The sequence below is a fragment of the Struthio camelus genome, chromosome 1 (genome assembly GCF_040807025.1).
Source record: "Struthio camelus isolate bStrCam1 chromosome 1, bStrCam1.hap1, whole genome shotgun sequence".
In the NCBI taxonomy this organism is placed as follows: Eukaryota; Metazoa; Chordata; class Aves; order Struthioniformes; family Struthionidae; genus Struthio; species Struthio camelus.
In genome coordinates, this window is record NC_090942.1 from 166,235,419 (window position 1) to 166,253,401 (window position 17,983).

General features: G+C 42.8%; 2 protein-coding genes across 5 annotated transcripts in view; one reads left to right on the forward strand and one right to left on the reverse strand.

The window, feature by feature from the left end:
- DZIP1 (DAZ interacting zinc finger protein 1) overlaps positions 1-1,111 on the forward strand; it is a 42,925-nt gene extending 41,814 nt beyond the window's left edge. For all 4 annotated transcript variants that reach the window (XM_068928879.1, XM_068928900.1, XM_068928889.1 and 1 more), the window contains one exon: positions 287-1,111. In XM_068928879.1, coding sequence (XP_068784980.1) covers positions 287-369 — 83 coding nt within the window. In that variant the 3' untranslated portion in view covers positions 370-1,111. The remainder of the gene's footprint in view (positions 1-286) is intronic.
- A 177-nt stretch (positions 1,112-1,288) lies between these two features.
- On the reverse strand, positions 1,289-17,689 carry CLDN10 (claudin 10). Its single transcript, XM_068928918.1, has 5 exons — positions 17,375-17,689; positions 9,864-10,025; positions 9,616-9,697; positions 3,114-3,221; positions 1,289-2,372 (listed from the first exon to the last, which is right to left on the reverse strand). Exons 1-5 carry the CDS (start codon positions 17,592-17,594, stop codon positions 2,258-2,260), a joined length of 687 nt encoding a protein of 228 aa, XP_068785019.1. The 5' UTR covers positions 17,595-17,689; the 3' UTR covers positions 1,289-2,257.
- Positions 17,690-17,983: the final 294 nt, after the last annotated feature.

Genomic DNA, 17,983 nt, shown 5'->3' on the forward strand with positions numbered 1-17,983 from the left:
GTTAAAACTTTGTCCATTATATTTATGAAAAGGATACTTCATGTCATTTTTAAAAGGAAAGTAATGTTGACACTGACTTGCTTGTATTGTGCATTATATTTTGTGACAGAAACTTCCTTCATACTATCAACATCTGTAATTTCCCCACTGGTTGTAATTCTGGACTTCTGAAGTCCACAGGTGTTTGTTCACATAGCACATCATTTTATGTCATAGGTCAATATAAAGAAAAATACTCCCAAAATATATTAATAATTTTTAATAATTCCTTTTGTTATTTTAACAGGCCTTCATGAAGCTGATAATACAAGTACGTTAAAAAGCAGCTTAGTCACTGTAACAGATTGGAGTGATTCTTCAGATATATAATTGTTGTATTCCTAATAGGAGACACTGCATTTGGGTTCTGTTGGGGTTGGAAATTTAGCTGAAAACATCAAAATTGTTTCATATTCATTTGTTATTTTGTTCATATAGTAACCAGGAATACTGTTAACCGAGCCCTTTTCCTTTCCACCCTGGACTGGAAACGAGTATTTAAATATACCTTACTAGCCGTCAGTATTTGCAAATTCAGAGTTAATTCTTAGTCCCAGCAAAGTCAATGGCAAAAATGTCTCTGATTTCTTTGTAGTGGGGATGTTGCCTCTAATGTTTTCTTTTAAGACTGAAACTGGTCTTGTAAGAAAGCCTGTTAACCAATGAACAGAATTTACTGCAGAGTATTACTTTATTTTATAAGATTTTTAAATGTATATTTTCTTGTATTTTATCCTAAACTTTATATAAAATTGTGAGCATTTTAAATAGTGTTTCCGTGTGTTAAAATGTTACATTTCTAACATGGTTTACAATAAACACCAAATGAAAAAAATGGCCTCAGTTATAAAATTAGTTGTTATTAAATACCTTCAATTTTGGGGAGTTATTCTTTTTTTTTCTCCTATTAGAGTAGAGTCTTATGCAAGTTAACATAAAAGCACAGAAACTGGAAAACATAAGAACATCAAGCTGAGGTAAGAAAAGTAGTGACCTGTCACTGAGCTAGTGCTTTCATATTTTTGTTCTGTCCATATTGGCTGCCTTCTCAAAAAAAGGAACAATGTTTTAACTTAGATGAAATACAAAAATAAAGCAATATGAAAAGCTTGAATGGTTTTGTAGTTCTCATATATTTTAGATAGTTTCAGATATAAAGCCCTTCTGTCATACTGTGCCATAAAAAAAGAGGGCTAATCATTGTTCATATTTATGCCTTTGTCCCAAAATAACTGATTTAACGATACTCCAAGGGTCCGGCTCTTCAAATGTCAAGACAGACCTGATTTTGTGGCTAATTATAGGGTCTCAGGCTAGAAAGTATTTTGTGGTTATTCATAATCTCTGATCTTGTTTATTGAATCATTGTACAAATATTTGCTCAAAAGCCATCACATATCTATAGACAGACAATGAAAAAGTACTACCTGAATTTTTGAACTGTTGTAACTAAGTGAAGACTATCTAAAAAAGGTGCTGTTACGTACTGCATGCTTTTACTTGGTCAGCCCTTCAGGAATGTCATTCGCAGAGCAGGCCAGCTGGTATTGCCCAGGGTTTTTCCCTTCTGTTGCTTAACCCAGCCGCTTGGGGCTGTTCTGTGTGGCTCCTGGCTCTCCAGATTCCATGCTTCTTTCTACCTTCCCCAGCCTCTTCCTCCTCTTCTTCCTACGGCACTGAACTGACTAACTTAGGCCTTTCTTCCGTTCCTGGCAGCACGATTGGTAAGGTGGTAAGAGTCTGCTGATTCTTCTTGGCCGTCATTGCCTGGCACCAGAGTTACAATGCACTCTGAAAATCAAATTCTAACGTCACAGCTTTTAAGTTGTGAGACATTTTACATATAAACCTACAGAGAATATGGTGGTTTTGTCCAGTACATTTCAGAATCAGTTGTAAGGATGCACTACAGTAAAGACGTGTCTGATGGCATTCTGACAAGCAAAATTGACATACCACATCTGTAAATATCCTATTTATTTTTTCTAGAAAGCAACACAAGCACATGATTTGCCGGTACAAACTTTACAATACCAACATCAATCATAAAATATCGTATAACAAAATTTACATCAATATGTAAAAAGCTGCAAGTTCATATTTTAAAAATTCATCATCTTAGTGGTAACTACATTGGGTTTTGGGAGGGGAAATCACTCTCTGAATGACACATACAAACTGATTTTTGTAACTGGCTTTGGATCTTGGAACAGTACAATTAAACGTAAGCATTCTTGTCAAAGTGCTTCGGTGGGGTTTTGTCCGCAACAGTGTTGTGGACCTTCATACGAGAAGACATCACAGATGCGGCTCCATTATATGCGTACCCCATCCTGAAGAGAAAAGAGAACCACCCATTTGCAGCTTATCCCACAAACAGGCAACATCTCTGTAGCTATGCATTATAATAATATAAACTAGAAGAAACACATTGGGGTTTAAAGCTGGAGAAAGGGGCACGCCTTCCTTCCCTGTGCAATCTCGTTCTCTTTTGATGTTTCAGTTTCCTCTGCAGCATCTTTCTTTGCAATTCACTGTCGTATAAACATGGATCCCTTGTTCACAGCCAAGTGAATTAGGGGCCAATCAGATGAAATGTTCAGGCTGTGGCAGTTCCTAGATTAACAGTTACTCACCCCAGCTGTGCTTCTTCATCATCCCTCTTCCTCTGCTGGAGGTCCCACCACCACCACCACTGTCCCTCAGCTCTGTCAGGTTTTTATCTGATGATTCGGGGTTAAGCAAACTTATCCCTTATTAACATGCTGCCGTCCACTCACATTTCTATGGTGACCTGACCACTTTTCCTACATCATGGAATGGATTTTTTCCAGCTATAATGAATGTATTAAGTATACATATTACAAATATTTTTACTGAGTCAGTAGCTTTTCTTAATTACATTAATGATGGAAAGAGAATTATCCTTAAATTCCACTGTTTTCTTTCATCCATGCAATCCTTTTCTGAACATCATTGCAAAGTGTTTTGAAAAAGCAATCAAACTGCATATATATAGCAGGTACAAATGTGCACGTATTGATTTCTTTCAAAAAGTACAACTTGTGTTTTACCTTGGAGTATTGCTGTTTTCAGCTATTGAGAAGCAGAATATACTGCCACCAATGATGCAGAGTGAAGCTCCAGCCCAGCCAATGAACAAAGCTGCTCCTAATTCATACCTACAAGTTAATAGATGTGTTTGGTAAAGGTTGAATGATTTAACTTTTTTTTTCAGAATAAAACAACTAAATTATATTTTTCCTAAATAACTTGCAGTACTTAACATATACATTATTCACAGGAAAAGAACAGTAGTTCTGACACATCCTTTGCATTATTCTTCTTTTTCTCCAGAGGCCAATTTTGTCCCTTTGGTGCAGTTCTGCAATGCTTATGTCCCTGCACAGCCAGCCGGAGTGTCTTTCTTTCCAGATCTCTTCCTAGATCATTTGACTGAGCAGTTACAGGACTCTCTGGCCCTTGTACTGTGCACAGCTCCAGCCCCCAAATCACTGCAGATTTGTTCCCCGGTGTCTCCCTGTCTCCCAAGGTGGACCATGGCTTTCAGTGAGCTCTTCTGTGAAGCTGCTTAGGCCAGTGACGAAAGCTGCTGCCTGCAATTCTCCTCCTTTTTCTCCCTTCTGGTTTGCAGGATTTCTGTGTCTGCCTATCCACAGTCCAGCCTACTTAAAACATTATTTTTATATATGTATGTATGTGTGTGTGTATAAAAAAATGTAGGTAACAGATATATATGTGTGTATGTAGGTATACACATATATGCACATACATGTGTATATATATATCGATAAATCCATATATATATATATATATACACACACACACACACACACACACACAGACGTGTATGCATGCACACATGCACAGGCCTATTAGTTTCTGCCTCTAGCACTGTTGCTGGATTGAGGCTGGCAGACGCAGCTTCACTCTGAGCCCAGGGATATGGCTACAGATCACCAGGAACAGTCCCCTCCGCCACCTGGGGCAGCCACCGTTTGTTTGTGGCCAGAAAATGCTCAGTTTGACTCAGTGTTTTCTCATGTCCACTTTCCCCTGATAGGGAATGGTGGTGCTTTAGTGGCATCCATCTGACAAGCAGAGTCTGAGTTTTTAAAGCAAAAGTAGTAAATGAAGGAAAACAGAAGACATAGGGAAGAGATCCTTTTCCTCCTTCTGCTAGAGCCAAGCACCCATATTCAGAGTTGCGGAGTTTCAAGGTGAGCGGAAAGTTGTGTCTGCCATACACCCTCACTCCTTAGCTCTTTGACCAAGATGATATTCTTGTTTAAAATACCTTTAAGATGCAACCTTTAGGTAGCAGGCCCAGTAGTCTCCAGAGTCTCTCTTCACTATTAGCACAGCTTGGGCATGTTCTGCCTCTTCTCCCCACTCCAGTTGCTTCTTGACAAAACCTATAGGTCCTTCTCACAATTTGGGTCCTGTGTAGTAAATATGGACTCTGTGCCCCATCCAGCTGCTGTTATTACTCAGTTGGCGGTGTTGTATATGCTATGAGTTTAAGTCTTTGTTAATAAGTTTATTGTGAACTCTGGTGAGGTAGTCCAGTGAAAGCCTCCGCTCAACAGCCTTTCTGAACAACAAAGAATTTATGGTTGCATATTTGTCAGCTAGTTCTGTACAGATCCTAATTTAATAATAGTTAAAACGTATAACTAAAACAACCAGAAAGCTGTTTGTACAAAGAGGACACTGTGGAATCCCTCAGAAGTCCTCACTGAACTCAGAGATCGAGGAAATGAGAGAGGGACTTGTATAACAGGTCACAAAAGGATGAAGGTTGCTGGAGAACACAAAGTCAGTTTTCCATTTTTTGTTAAGGTTTCAGCATTTACTTCCTTGACATGGAGGTAAAGCACTGACTTTTAAAAAAGCCACAGTGATGAGACTATTTGCCTAGGAATTGGAAGACCCGGGTAAAAGTCATTTCTGACTCAGTGGCTTATTGCCAAAAAGAGATGGAGGTGTTAGACGTCAGTTAGGACGCTTGGCGATGGCTTGAACCTGACTCTCCAAGGCCCTGGTGGCGCTCTCACAGGCTGCTTTTCCATTTTCCATTCACACTGTTCTAAACAGAGGAGTTTTTATTTGTCATCCCTTGCTAAAAAAGGGTCAGGTTCCCCCAAATACCCTACGTACCTGATATTGGGTTTAGGCGCCCAACCCCAAAATTAAAATGCTGGCCGCTGTAGCTCAGCGGCCTTTCACCCTGGGGAAACTCTGCACACAACCCCCTGTTTGATTTCAAAATCTGCCAAACACACAGTTTTGTTTCTAACCCCCATGCTCCTGTTTCTAACCACGCGCTACAGTTTTCACTAGACTCAACAGCTTTCTATCTGTTCAAGGACTGGGATTTACCTGATTAAAAGTAAATGTCTACGTGGCAGCTCATCACCTAGGTTCCCATTACAGACAACACACAGGAATAAACCTTGCTCACTAAGCACACTTCCGAAATACTCGTGTTGAATCACACCCTCCAAGCGCCTCTTCAACCAGCTGTACAGGCAGAGCAAGCTGATTTGCTCAGATGTAAAACTGTGTGAAGTAAGTCCAAGCCTGAGGATCCCTCCATCCCGACAAGCCCGGCCAGAGCGCACCTTTGGCACACAGTGCATGGCCAGGCTCCCCATACACGTCAGCGCAGACCACGGCGCTCCTGGAGGACGCGGCTGGACAAAGACCCAGCAGGGCTGCAGCTCTAGCACCTTAGCTGCCAGACCCTTTACCAAGAGAACAGGTAACACAAGCTCATTTTCACATTTCTACCTAACTGTTTAAAACACGCTTTGCCAGAGGCTAATGTGAGAGATATAAGACGACCAACTGCCATCTCCTCTTTGGAAGCTCTTCCGTTGTACAGAACATAAATCAAGACTAAACTGGGGTAGAAAAGGGTTGCCTGACTGCCGCCTGCTAGTCGGGAAGCTGAAGACATGGGGTCTGGTCTTTGTTCCTGCAGTTGTTTTTACAGTTTAACCAACTTTTGATATTATAACATGCACAAGCAGACTGCATATATGGCTCCTTCTTAGGTGACTGCCATCCTGCTTGCTTAACGAGTTGCAGAGCTAGCTAAATTGGCCTTTCCTCAACATCTTCACACAGATAAAGACTTCTTTGACTTACACTGTTGCTTAAAAGGAAATCTTCTAATTTTCAGTTGCATATCAGCCTGTTTAATCCTAACGTACATGTACAGCTCCCTGGATTTTATCCAATCCGATTTTTCAGTATTTAAGAGGCCGACCCTAAGTTTCCATCCAAAATCCACTATGTACCACATTCAAAAACACTACATACTTTGGCGACTCCTGAAAAAAAAAAATGGAGATAGGATTTTTTGGTAGAAGAAACTTCCATATTTGTTATTTTTCCCTTCCCCTTTTTATCATGAAAATCTTTCCAGGAAATAGTTTTCCAATCTTATAATTCTAGTTTTTTTCTAAGAACTGGGTAACAACCCTGCAAATTCTGTGGCTGCATATCCACTGGTTCCACCACCTGATTAAAGGTCGCTCAGAAATTGATGGACATTCAGAGAGGAACAAGACAAAGGTGGTGACTTCTGAAGCCTAGAATTCAACGGTGGTGAACTGAAAGCCACCTTCTACTGACTGAGTAGCAGATTTTTTACTGTAATCCAGGGAGACAGAATTCAGTGAAACAAATGAAGTCTAATACTAATATAGAAGAAAAATAGCCTAGCTGTTACATACATTAAGACTGTGATGCACACTTTCAAGCAAACTAGTTGAAGCCTTATTAGCCAACTGGATGAACTCCAGGACATACATAAAGAGAGCATCTTCTCAATACACGAACATAACTACCCAATGAAAATATATATTTTGAATGTCTGATTCTTATGATTCTTGGACAATTAAAAATAGATTCAAAGCTATGTGACAGTAGGACAATGCAAAGAAGCAGGCTAGTATTCTTTGCTTCTCCTTCCCATTTAGGCCCCTCAGCCCAAAATGAAGTCTGAACACTACATTAAAAAAGCAAAGTAAAGGCACACAGAGACAAGCATAAAAATGATAAAACAGCTGAAAAAGAACATCTATGTGAACTGTGCGTGATCAATTCACAGAAAAGAAGGCTGAAAAGAAAAAAATCTCTATAAACTACTTGAATAGTTTATCCAAACAGTTGGATAAATTATCTCCATTCATCAGTAAGAATTATCATGATTCTAGAGCATGGGAAAAAAGGATAAAAATTAGAGAAGTTTTTGTTAGAAGTAGTAAAGTAACAAAATAACTGTCTAACAGAGGTTTTGGGAACAACTTTAGCAAGACAGGAAAACACAGAGAAGCACAGATTTTTCTTCTACTAGAGGTGTCTCAAGAAAAATGAAACTCATCTTGGCTGCAAGCGCCCAGGTGCCCAATGCTGTTCCAAAGACTCTACATGTGTTATTACACACAGTCAAACAACTCTATGGAGTTGTTTTAAAATGATAATGCAAACTATTGCATCAGACCATAAAACTCAGCCTAAGATTTCTTTGTAAGTAGGGCTGTTTTTAGGGTGTCCTGGAGATTCGTGTCATTCCTCAGTTAGAGACATAAATTCACATCAGAAGTCTCTTGGGCAACAGCTTTGGGCAGATTTCAGATTCCTCCTGCACCCATAGTTGTTCGGGGTGCCTGTTCCAAATGCAGAAGAACAGAGTGAAATTTTGACAGCTGAAACGATGCTAAACATTTCATGTCATTTGTTGTCAGCTAGCAGTGTCTTAGGCCCCTTTTTGGCACCACCAGAAGAACTTCAGGAGAGCAAAGAGCAGCAGAAGGCGAAAGGCTGAACCCCACAGTAGCACCCTCTCTCAGTTAAGGGCCAATGCCAAATTTCCATGATATGCCAGAAAAGCATTATTCAATGCTTCTGAACTGCATATCAAAATATAGTTTGCGGAAAGCACAAAATAAATTCCTCACCCTATTTCACCCCGGTTCAAAGAGAAAGTGGTCAAATGCCACCACTGTCTTAATCTGACACAAGGTCATTGCATCAGCTACATCATGCACTACTCAAATTACAACTTCTGGCTTTCCCCTCTGCCTTTATCTTTCTTGTAGGCGTTATGTGTACTCGCAGTTTTGCTATGCTGGTTATAAAGGCCACTTCTGCAGAGGATGTTTTACTACCTTTATTTTAATATTTTAAACTGAATATCTCGTTTGCTCACAGGCAAACTCTGCTGCGAGTTCTGCTTGCTCTTTCACAACAGAGCAGGTATAGAGTATAGCAAACGGGATTCTGGCAATAACTAAGGCATTTCTCATGACTAACAGTGAGCCTGATGAATAATTAACTTCTGGCTATATAGCCAGTCTCCATTTTCTTCACAGTAGCAGACATCTCTGCTTCTTTTGGTGGCCTTTGGACTCTGTTCACAGACATCATGTGAAACAAGTGGGAACTATAGCAGACTTACGAAGGAAACTAATATTAGTTAACTTGTTTTCAAGAAGAGAGAAGTAGTGTCAGTCCTACGACAGACGTAGATCCAATTAATGCTATTTATTGAGCTAACCTTTGCTTTTACTAAGAAGAAAGAGGAAGGCTCAGGGTTCCTTTCTGAGAGCTTGGGTCTCAGGGACATTTATACCCGATGCTTGATATACCACAAATAAAGCTTTGAAATCCTTGTCTTTAAAGGCAAGTTTACATTACAAAAGAAACCAACACATGAAAATCTAAGATGCTGTAATTTATGGCCAACATTTTCAAACTTGGTGGCTAAGATGTGAATCAAAAATTCAAGTTTGGGAATTGCTGTTGTTTTGGAATGAATTGCTCACGTTTTGGACTCGCACAGCCCAGTATTTTAAAAGGAGTTTTAAGGTATGCTCATTATTTCTGATATGGCTCCTGCAATTCTGTAAACACACACTCCCTAAAATTTAATCACATGTATAGCCAAAGTCACTTAAACATTTATATTAGTGATGGTATGACCATGAGTTATGATAAAGTTTACAATCCAAATTTTGGACACCTGGATTTGAAAATCTATCAGAAAAAAATGCAGAATCTGCAGAAACTGCTCCTCCAGAGGACTCAAGATTTGTGCAATGCTCGGCACCTTTATGAAAACCATCTTTTATCTAAAGCTTATAAGAAAATATTTTTTTCACTTCCTATTAAATTACCTGTCTAATGAGCGTCTCTGTCTTCCGATATCCTTTTTTCTGCATCTCTGACATAAACTCAACCAGATAACCACAGTTGTTCTGTGGCACGTGTTGCAGAATCCCATCAAGTCATAATAAGACTGAGCAGAAAGATTACAAACCAAGCACTGTACAAATACGTTTCAGTTCATTACATTTCAGCTCACATTTACTACAGTTGGATAATACGATTAAACAAAATTGCAGCCCACTTTTTGTTTTTGTCCAAACCTAGGAGCATCTGCTTTCTGTATAAGTAGCTTCTGGTGTGCGGTAGGCAACTTGAGGTCTATTTCTTTGAAAGATTCGTGGCTAATAGTACTAATTCGTGGCTAAAAGTACTTACTTTTGTGCAACAAAAGTAGGATCAAAGAACTCGGATGTAATCTTGTTCGCATACAGGGAACAACTGGTCATAGAGCACAACCCTGAAAAACATAAGACAAGCCCTTCAGTGGGATCAGTGGAGGAGCTTTGGGCCTGACCCTGAAGCCACTGAAATCATGCAGTATCGTGCGTGGATTTCTGTGGAAAAGAATCAGCTCTGATATGACTTCAAAAATATAAACTTAAAGGAAATAAAGTCATATTTACCAGAAAGTATGAAAATCAGTCCAGCTAAACAAGCTATTCTTGCTTTAGTCTGATCGGAGCCTCCGACTTTGGTACACTTCATCCCAACCAGTCCAAACACAGCACCGAAGAAGCCCAGGCAGACGGCAGAGATCATCAGTCCTCTGCAGGCTTGGATGTAACCTGCAATCACAAGGTGTAACGCTTAGAGCAGGGACCACGCTGGACTTCACTGCAGCTCCTTTCACTCCATGCGGCGTTGGGCACTAAATATTGCAAACAGAATTAGACCTCTAATGGAGCAACGTTGCCTCAGCACCACAGGTTTTCCTCTAGGTGCCTTCTGCAGGGCAGCCTCATGGGAGCCCAGCTCCCACCAAATATACTGTTTCATTCACTGCAATGAAGTGAAAGATGTGCACAACCTTGGGGCCATCGCTGACCCTTTGAGATTAGACTACTGCCATGCTTAAACCTGGACAAATGAGTAAAGACTGGCTTCAGACATGCATAGTTGTTCAGTGCCGGCTGAGGATACTCCAAAGATCCCTGGGGTAAGGCCATGGGATAACTGATTGCTTGCTATCTCCTCCCTTCTGAGAGCTCTTTGTAATAAAAGCTCTGTGGTAACCACACACCCCTGGTTTTGTGTGGAACACTGTAATCTCACAAAGCTGAATAATCATCCCAGGAAGTTTTTCTCCATAACCTGTTATGTCTCATTCAAAATGAAAATGTACTTCCACTAGTGCTCTCATTCTTTTATCTTTGATGTCCACTAGGTGGAAACATTGAGAGGTAAATCAGGTTTTCACTTTTACACAACAGATAGCAAACAAACAAATAAACAAAATGTATACAAGACCTTAATAAAGATGTTAATGAATATACTAAAACAGGAACAAAGGGACACCAAATGAAAACAGAAGGCAGCAGATGGAGAACAAAAGGGTGGTTGCTCATACAACACATAGTTAAGTTGGGGAACTCCTTGCCACAGGACCCTGTTGATGCTACAGACCTACTCGGGTTCAAGAAGAGGCTGGATAAATTAATTAAAGCTAAATTCACGTCTGGCTGGGGAGTCTCTGAGCTGCGCATGACCGGACCCTGGGAGAAGCTATCACAAATGCTTGGTCTGCTGTTATACTTTTTACTGTGCATCCACTTTGACTACTGCTGGAGATGAGCTCCGGTCCGACTCAGGATGACCACCCCTATCTTTGAACAGAGTGTTTTAAAATAACATTGATTTCCAACAAGAAGCATTTCATAGCACATCACACCATGTTTTATCGGTCCTACAGAATTCAGGTGCTACACTGCATGTCTTTGAACACAGCCTACTGGCATTTATTTATCTGTCATCTGTTCGCACTCATGTAGACAAGTTTCATTTACAGCATACTTCTCTAACTTGTCTGCTAAGGAAACACAACATTCAGTGAAATAACTGTAACTGTCTTAAGACTGTAATACTGGAACATAGGACAGAGAGAGTCATTTGTGCCAACTTAGATGTCTAGCATTATAATTAGATATGTTAAGTCTGTACTACTAAGGTAGACACCTGTGGTAGGTAGATGAGCTGCCCTCTGGAGGAACCTCTTTTTCTCCATTGATGATAAATGAAGTATAGCCTGACAAGATCAGACTTGGGTATCGTTACACCTAATGCTACACATCTAACTTTCAGATACCTAAAATCAGACGTAATAGCTTTTCCCGCTTATATGCAGTAATATATCATCACTTGTAAATACATATTTTGAAAGAAGGTGAAGAAGACACCTTCGATTCTTACAGAAACGCACCTCAAACATGTTTCTCCTTGCTATAGTGTTGCTTCAACATTATTACCCAACTTAAACTTTGACCTAGAAAACTATCCCGCTATTTGCATGCAAATCAACTTTTCCTTTTGATTTCTTAGCAGAAAACATAGGACACAGCTGCTCCTTGAATAAAAGTTTATTGTCACGTTGCTGTTCCTTAAAAGCTTTTCAAAGTAGGTAAGAAGTATTGCATGCCAACACTGGAGCTGTTGGCCCTCTCACCTGATCTCTTGGCAGTGTGGCTTAGTTAGGAAATGGTTGTGGATTATCATCTTCTCCGTCCCCGCTCCCTGCTAAGGGGCATCAGTCCTATGTCAGCAACCATGAGAAGTGTGCATCTGCCCAGGTTCTTCTCAAACCCCTAAACGTGCGATCAAAATCCCCTGTGCTATCCCATGGCATCCTAATGGAGACGCCTTCACCCAAAACACCGCTCAAAGAGCGGTGAAGCACTGCCGTATCTCATAGTACAGGGGCTACCTCTGTAAATGTTAAAGGAAAATCCAACTAAAGAACTATGGACCAAAGACTTACAGTCCCGAATCTAAGACTGCCATCTGCCTAAGCTCTGCCTAGGTCCTAGTTCAGGTATCCTGATTTTTGCTTGGGATCTGCAAGAACACAGGAAGTATGGGTATGCTTAAGAGTATACTATTCTGTACAGCATGCAGTCACATACTATAAAAAGTTTGTTTATTTCTGGTATTCACTGGACCAAATGCTGCTGTACAATCAATTGAGCAAACCAGGCATTTTTAAGGCATTATTCACTGCATCTTAATATAGCTACCTACAATAGAGCAGATGAATTGTGCTTAATTTTTCTCGAAGGATTATAACGAGAGCCTAGCCTAGGGTCATTCACAGCACACAGCTCTACTGCAGTTATCTGAAAGCAGGTGAGATGACTCCCCTTTTAATCAAACTGCACAGAGTAAATTTCCTTAATGGTGAATTAAAAGCAAATGAGTGAGGTTCAAATTCTAATGATAGTTACACTTTTGTTTTCAAGTCAAATCCTTATCCTGTAGTCTTACTCTTTTTTTAACTCAGGCAAAACTCAAGGGGTGTCAGTAGGAGAAGGTTTTTAATAAGATTTCAAAGTGTGTCTCCTGGTTTACAGGACACAAATCTGAAGAAAGTAGTCTTGCCTTGTTAATTTTAGCTATAGAAAGCATGCAAAAGTTCACTTTTACTTCTTTCTCTGATGTGTAAATATATCTCTTGCAGCACATATAGGTAAAGCAGGGGTGCAAAGTGGCAAAGAAGCTATTATTTTCAACAGGTCCAATTTATTGAGGTTGTTAGTAGCTAAGTGACACATTAAGGTGCTGAACCATGAACAAATTTACCCAGAGGTCCTCTAAACTTTTATTTATGTCTGAACCTCTGAGGAGAAACAGTAAATATTCACCCCAACCAAAATAACTAGCATGTGCTAGAAACAACATGGCTGAAATTCAATTGTTACTGAAGGTCAATACATAGGTTTAATTTAGGTAGAGGGTAGCGAGGCAGCAAGAAATAATTAACTCACTCACCCACAAATCATTTTCAATTATAAATAGCATGACTTGGAGCACTGCTCAGTTCTGCTGAATGAATAACCTTCTTCACTAAATGTTTTACCAAATTTGGTAGGCCAAGCCAGGCTATGATTTGTTTCAGTTCCCTATAGGAATTATCCACCTGGCATATATGTTTAAAGCCAAATTTATGAAAAATCGACCAAAATCTACACCAATAACGAGGAAGAGCAGATGACTCTGTGAGATCTACTAGGCTGACTGAAGTATTAACAAGCATAAATCTAGCCTCTTCTTACTTGGACCTGGGCTAACAGCGACTGCTGAACAGCATTGGGCTGCACCAGGAACTTTTTTTTTTCTTTGTTGCCTAGAAAACAAGAACATTACATTGTAAGACTTACAATGGAGAGAAGTGTAAAGGGGAGTTGCCTGTTTCTTCACACTCTAAAACCGAAGGCCAAAGCCTGCCCCACTTCCAAATATTTATTACACATATTTGCATCGATGTCTGTTAGAAGCTGGTGCCTAACCATGTACACCTTGGCCACCCAGATGAACAGCCAAAGTGACAGAAAGCCCTATGTTTTAAAGAGACAAGTCCGTATGTTTTAAAGAGACAAGTAGACAAGCATGCATTGCTCATAAAGTCATGTTTAGCAGCATTCCAAGAGAAGGCTATCTCGAGTTTGTTTTTTTTTTTCTTTAAACAAATGTGTTTTGTCTTGCATTCAAATTAATCTTGTTAGGTTATCATCTTTCTTGCCTCACTGCCCTCGTGGGAGTCAAAGAGGCAGGAGGAATGCATATATTCATATTGTACGACACGCAGAAAAAAAAGCATGCTGCCGTGAGGATTGCCACTCATAATAAATACTTCCTGTGGCATCTCAGAGTCTGTGTCAGGTGCAATGCAAGAGGTTGCCTTACAGATACAGCACAGATTCCTTCTAAAAGTACACACCCATAGCATTTGTGCCTTTGTATGTTTTCCTAAGCTCTAATACCCTCTTTTATCTCATAGGTAAATTTTTGTTCAGCTATGTTCTTTCAAAAGGTCATTTGTTCCCCTGTAGGAAATGGTGTAACTGATAGGGCCCGCTTTGGGGAGGCGGTTTTGTGGCTAAATTTCCACCTATGACCACTAGTGCGCAAAGGTAAACCCGAAATGAATTTCAGTCCCACAGGCAGCAAGGGGATTTTTGCTTACACACAGAATGTGAAATTGGGCCCCCTGTTAGGATCAGCCACATGGATTTATTGTGCGGAAATGCACCAAAGTGGGAGGGCATCACATGTGATTTTTTCCTCTGACAGCCACTAGGACGGTGCGACGGCACGAAAGCCCATTAGAGACCCAAGCGCAAGCCCCGGTCTATCTCAGAGCTTATCATTTATATCAGTTTATCTCAGAGGAATCCAGTTGCACAAGCCAAGACTGCTCCATGATGCATGACCTGGAGATGTGCTTCGCTCTCCTGATCACTCCTCACCCAAACTCAAACGCTTACGTGGGCACCCCAGAAGGACAGACTTCTCCTGGGGTGCCCTGGCATGGGCATGGTGATTCCCTGATTTGTTACCTCCTCCTTTTGACTGGTGATTCGATCATGGACCCAAGCAGTCGCTCCTTACACGATTTCCAGCAAAACTCAGAGCTTTTCAAGGCAACAAACAAATTTTGCCTTAGAAAAGAAACGGCTTTGCTAGGGAAAGGCTCACCAGCTATATGAGGAAAGAGTGGAGCTTCATTTCCCCTAAAGAGCAAAACAAGTTGTAATTTATTTCCCCAGCCTGCCCTACCATTTCAAAGAATGCAACATGTTTCCCTACACTTATCTCGATAGGGCTTATGGCTTCTGCTCACAAAAACATCAGAGAAAACGGGAAGCCAGATCTGTCCCCTTTCGCTTCTTCTGAAGCCCCCCCTGAGGACGTAGCGATGAAGTTCCCGTGTTCCTCATCACAGAAAATGAAATTCAGCTCAGGAAAGTAAGTCTTGTGCAAGGAGGAAGAGGAGGGAGGCTACTCAAGGGCCAAGGGAGATTCAGCTGCAATGCCGATACCCAAATTCTTCTGAGCTACGGGTGATGCATTGCAACCCAAAAGTCCTCTCCTGCACCCACCCACCCACACACACACACCCCCACACCCCCACACCCCCACACCCCACAGCCGGCAGCTAACCAGTTCACAGGAGATGCCGTAGCTGTGCTGGGGGGGGATTGGGGTTAGGCTAGCTGCTAGAGGCACCTCTTCTTGATGTAGCCACTCCTCTGCGGCAACAAATAATTACATTGTTCTCTATCCAACCCACCTTTTATTTGGATTGTGGTCGGGTACCAGGATCTGGCCCCACAACATCTAGAGATCCTGTTAAGAAATACTGATGCCAAACCTCCTTCCGCTGCTGTTAAACAGCCTGGCCACGAGGATGGGACAAGGTGCTTTCAGATGTGCCGTTTAGAGTCGTTTCTGTCAAAAACGAGTTCCTGCTCTGTAGTAAAAGATAGGTGTTTCACTGTGCAACAGCTACCGCCGAAACTCATCTCTGGGGGAAGTAGAATGGGTCCCCTGGTAGAAAAGATCTTCTAGGTTTACGTTTGAAGGAAGGGGATGGTAGGGACTTCCCTGTTTTTTCCCCTCTTTTCTCTGGGATTTCAAACAGCCCTTACTCTGCAAGCTTGGTTTTTAGCTTTGCTTTTCATGTTCTAAAAGACAGATTAACCCAGAACTAAAAGAACAGCTAAACAATATAGGTCCAGCGCCTCTGGCAGCCGCCCGTGATCGCTCTGTACCTGCCTGCACGCAGATGATCACAGCCCCTACCAAAGCCAAGACACGGCGTTTCGGGGCTGCTACAGCGTGTCCCAGGGCCACCGACGCCAGCGGAGGTCAGGCAGCTGCTTCGGAGGAACTGGCCGATGGGAAACCGCAATAGGAAACCAGTCTGGCACCATGGGCTCGGGTCAAAAAAGCCTTGAGGAAAGGCTCGTCTCCATCCGATGGAAACATCCTACAATGCAGCAATGTTTAGGAGCTGCCCACGTCACCTTGCTTTGGTATCTTTAATCTTAATCCCTGGTAGGGATTTGACTGCCAAGGGATTCTGCCTTGTAAGCACACCTTTCTCACCCAAAGCCACTCGCCTCATGCTCCAAGGCCCAAGGGAGCGTCTGGCCTGACCATCAGCAGTGGAGCTGACTTTTTTTCAGAGTACCAAAGCCACTGGGAAATTGTGCACGTTATTCAGTTATGCCCACAGAAACATGCAAAAGGTGCCATCATCTTAAAAATCTTTCCTTCTTTTCTTCACAGTCTCTCCTGTGCCTACAAACGGATGCCATCTACGCTTTCACTCTGCCTACCTAATGGGCACGAATTTACCAACTGAGAGTTCAAGGATTTCTTGCAGTGACTCAGTTTCCCACTAGGTTTTGCTTGAAGAGTAAAAAATGTTTTCTTCTAACGAGGAAAGAAATGCGGCACCTACCGAGTCTGTGGTCTCAGGCACCATAATAAAATTCGAAGTTTTGCTTCACTATAACATCACTGCAAAACCCAGCCCCGCTATGCATCACTCGCGCATACCTGCCCGTCGCAAGCTTTTACACGGTCATTTATCAGCGAGGCAATTACCTCGGAGTTAATAACCACTTAGAAGGGGGAAAAAAAAAAGAAGAAAAGGAACATTAATAAAAACAGAATGACACAGAGGCTTGTTCTCCTCCACCAACCGTTGCATGGCTGGCACAGCCATCGAAAGAGAAAAGTCGCGACAGGCAGAATCCCCCCCCCCCCCCAAAAAAAAAAAATCAGCCTAAATCTTTTGTGCATCAAGTCCACATCTGAGACTTCTGACGAAAAACAACAACAACAACAACAACAAAAGGAGATAGTGGAGAAGGTCGACGGGCACTTATGCGCTGTAACCCTGTCTCCTTTTGGGACCCCCCCCTCCCGCCTTGGTCACTGCCCCCTCGCCCCGCGGTGCCGGGGACGAGCCGCGGTGCTCAAGGGGAGCCCCCGGCCCGGCCCCCCCCACCGCGGGCCACCCTCCCCCCAAAACTGCGCTCCCCTCCTCCACCCCACCCCGCTGCCCCGGACAGACCGACAGACAGCGGGGGCGGGGGGAGGAAAGGTGGAGGGTGGGGGTGGGGGGGAGGCTGACCGTCCAGCGCCAGCATGGAGGGGAAGTCCTTGCAGTTGGAGACACCGGTGGAGTCGGTCACGCAGGTCTTCCAGAGGTTGGCCCAGAAGGTGGCGGTGGTGATGACCGTGCCGTCGATGGACGACACCTTCCAGTAGTCGGTGGGCAGCGTGGAGGACACCAGCACCCAGCCCGAGAGGCTCAGCAGGAAGGCGATGATCTCGGCCGACGTGCTCGCCATGGGGCCGGCGAGTAGCGGCGCGGAGCCGCGGCGGCGGCGGCGGCGGCGGCGGCGGCAGCAGCCCCACGAGCGGCGCCTCCCGGCCCGGCGCCTCCCGGCCCGGCCCCCCGGCCCGGCCCGACGGGGCGGGCCCTCCGGCGGGTCCGCAGCCCCGGCGGCCCTCGGCGCGGTGGCGGGGCAGGAAAGCCGCGAATAAGGATTATCCTCGGATGATCAGAGAAAAAGAGACAGACGCGGGGTGGGAAAAAAAAAAAAAAGAAGAAGAAGAGGAAGAAAAAAGCCCTCCCCGCCAGCGCGCCCTGCAATGTGGTTTCTCTCCCCTCTGACAGCAGGAGCTGCAGGGCGGCGCAGAGGGTGCTGCCAGGCAAACAGCTGTTTTCTCGGCGTTT

Bases quoted from the DNA above. Each gene is read 5' to 3' on its own strand.
- CLDN10 (XM_068928918.1), bottom strand. From the start codon at position 17,594: ATGGCGAGCACGTCGGCCGAGATCATCGCCTTCCTGCTGAGCCTCTCG. The intron at 10,026-17,374 runs GTCAGCCTCCCC...TTGTGATTGCAG, and splicing joins CTCCATGCTGGCGCTGGACG to GTTACATCCAAGCCTGCAGA. The intron at 3,222-9,615 runs GTAAGTACTTTT...ATTAACTTGTAG, and splicing joins CCTACTTTTGTTGCACAAAA to GTATGAATTAGGAGCAGCTT.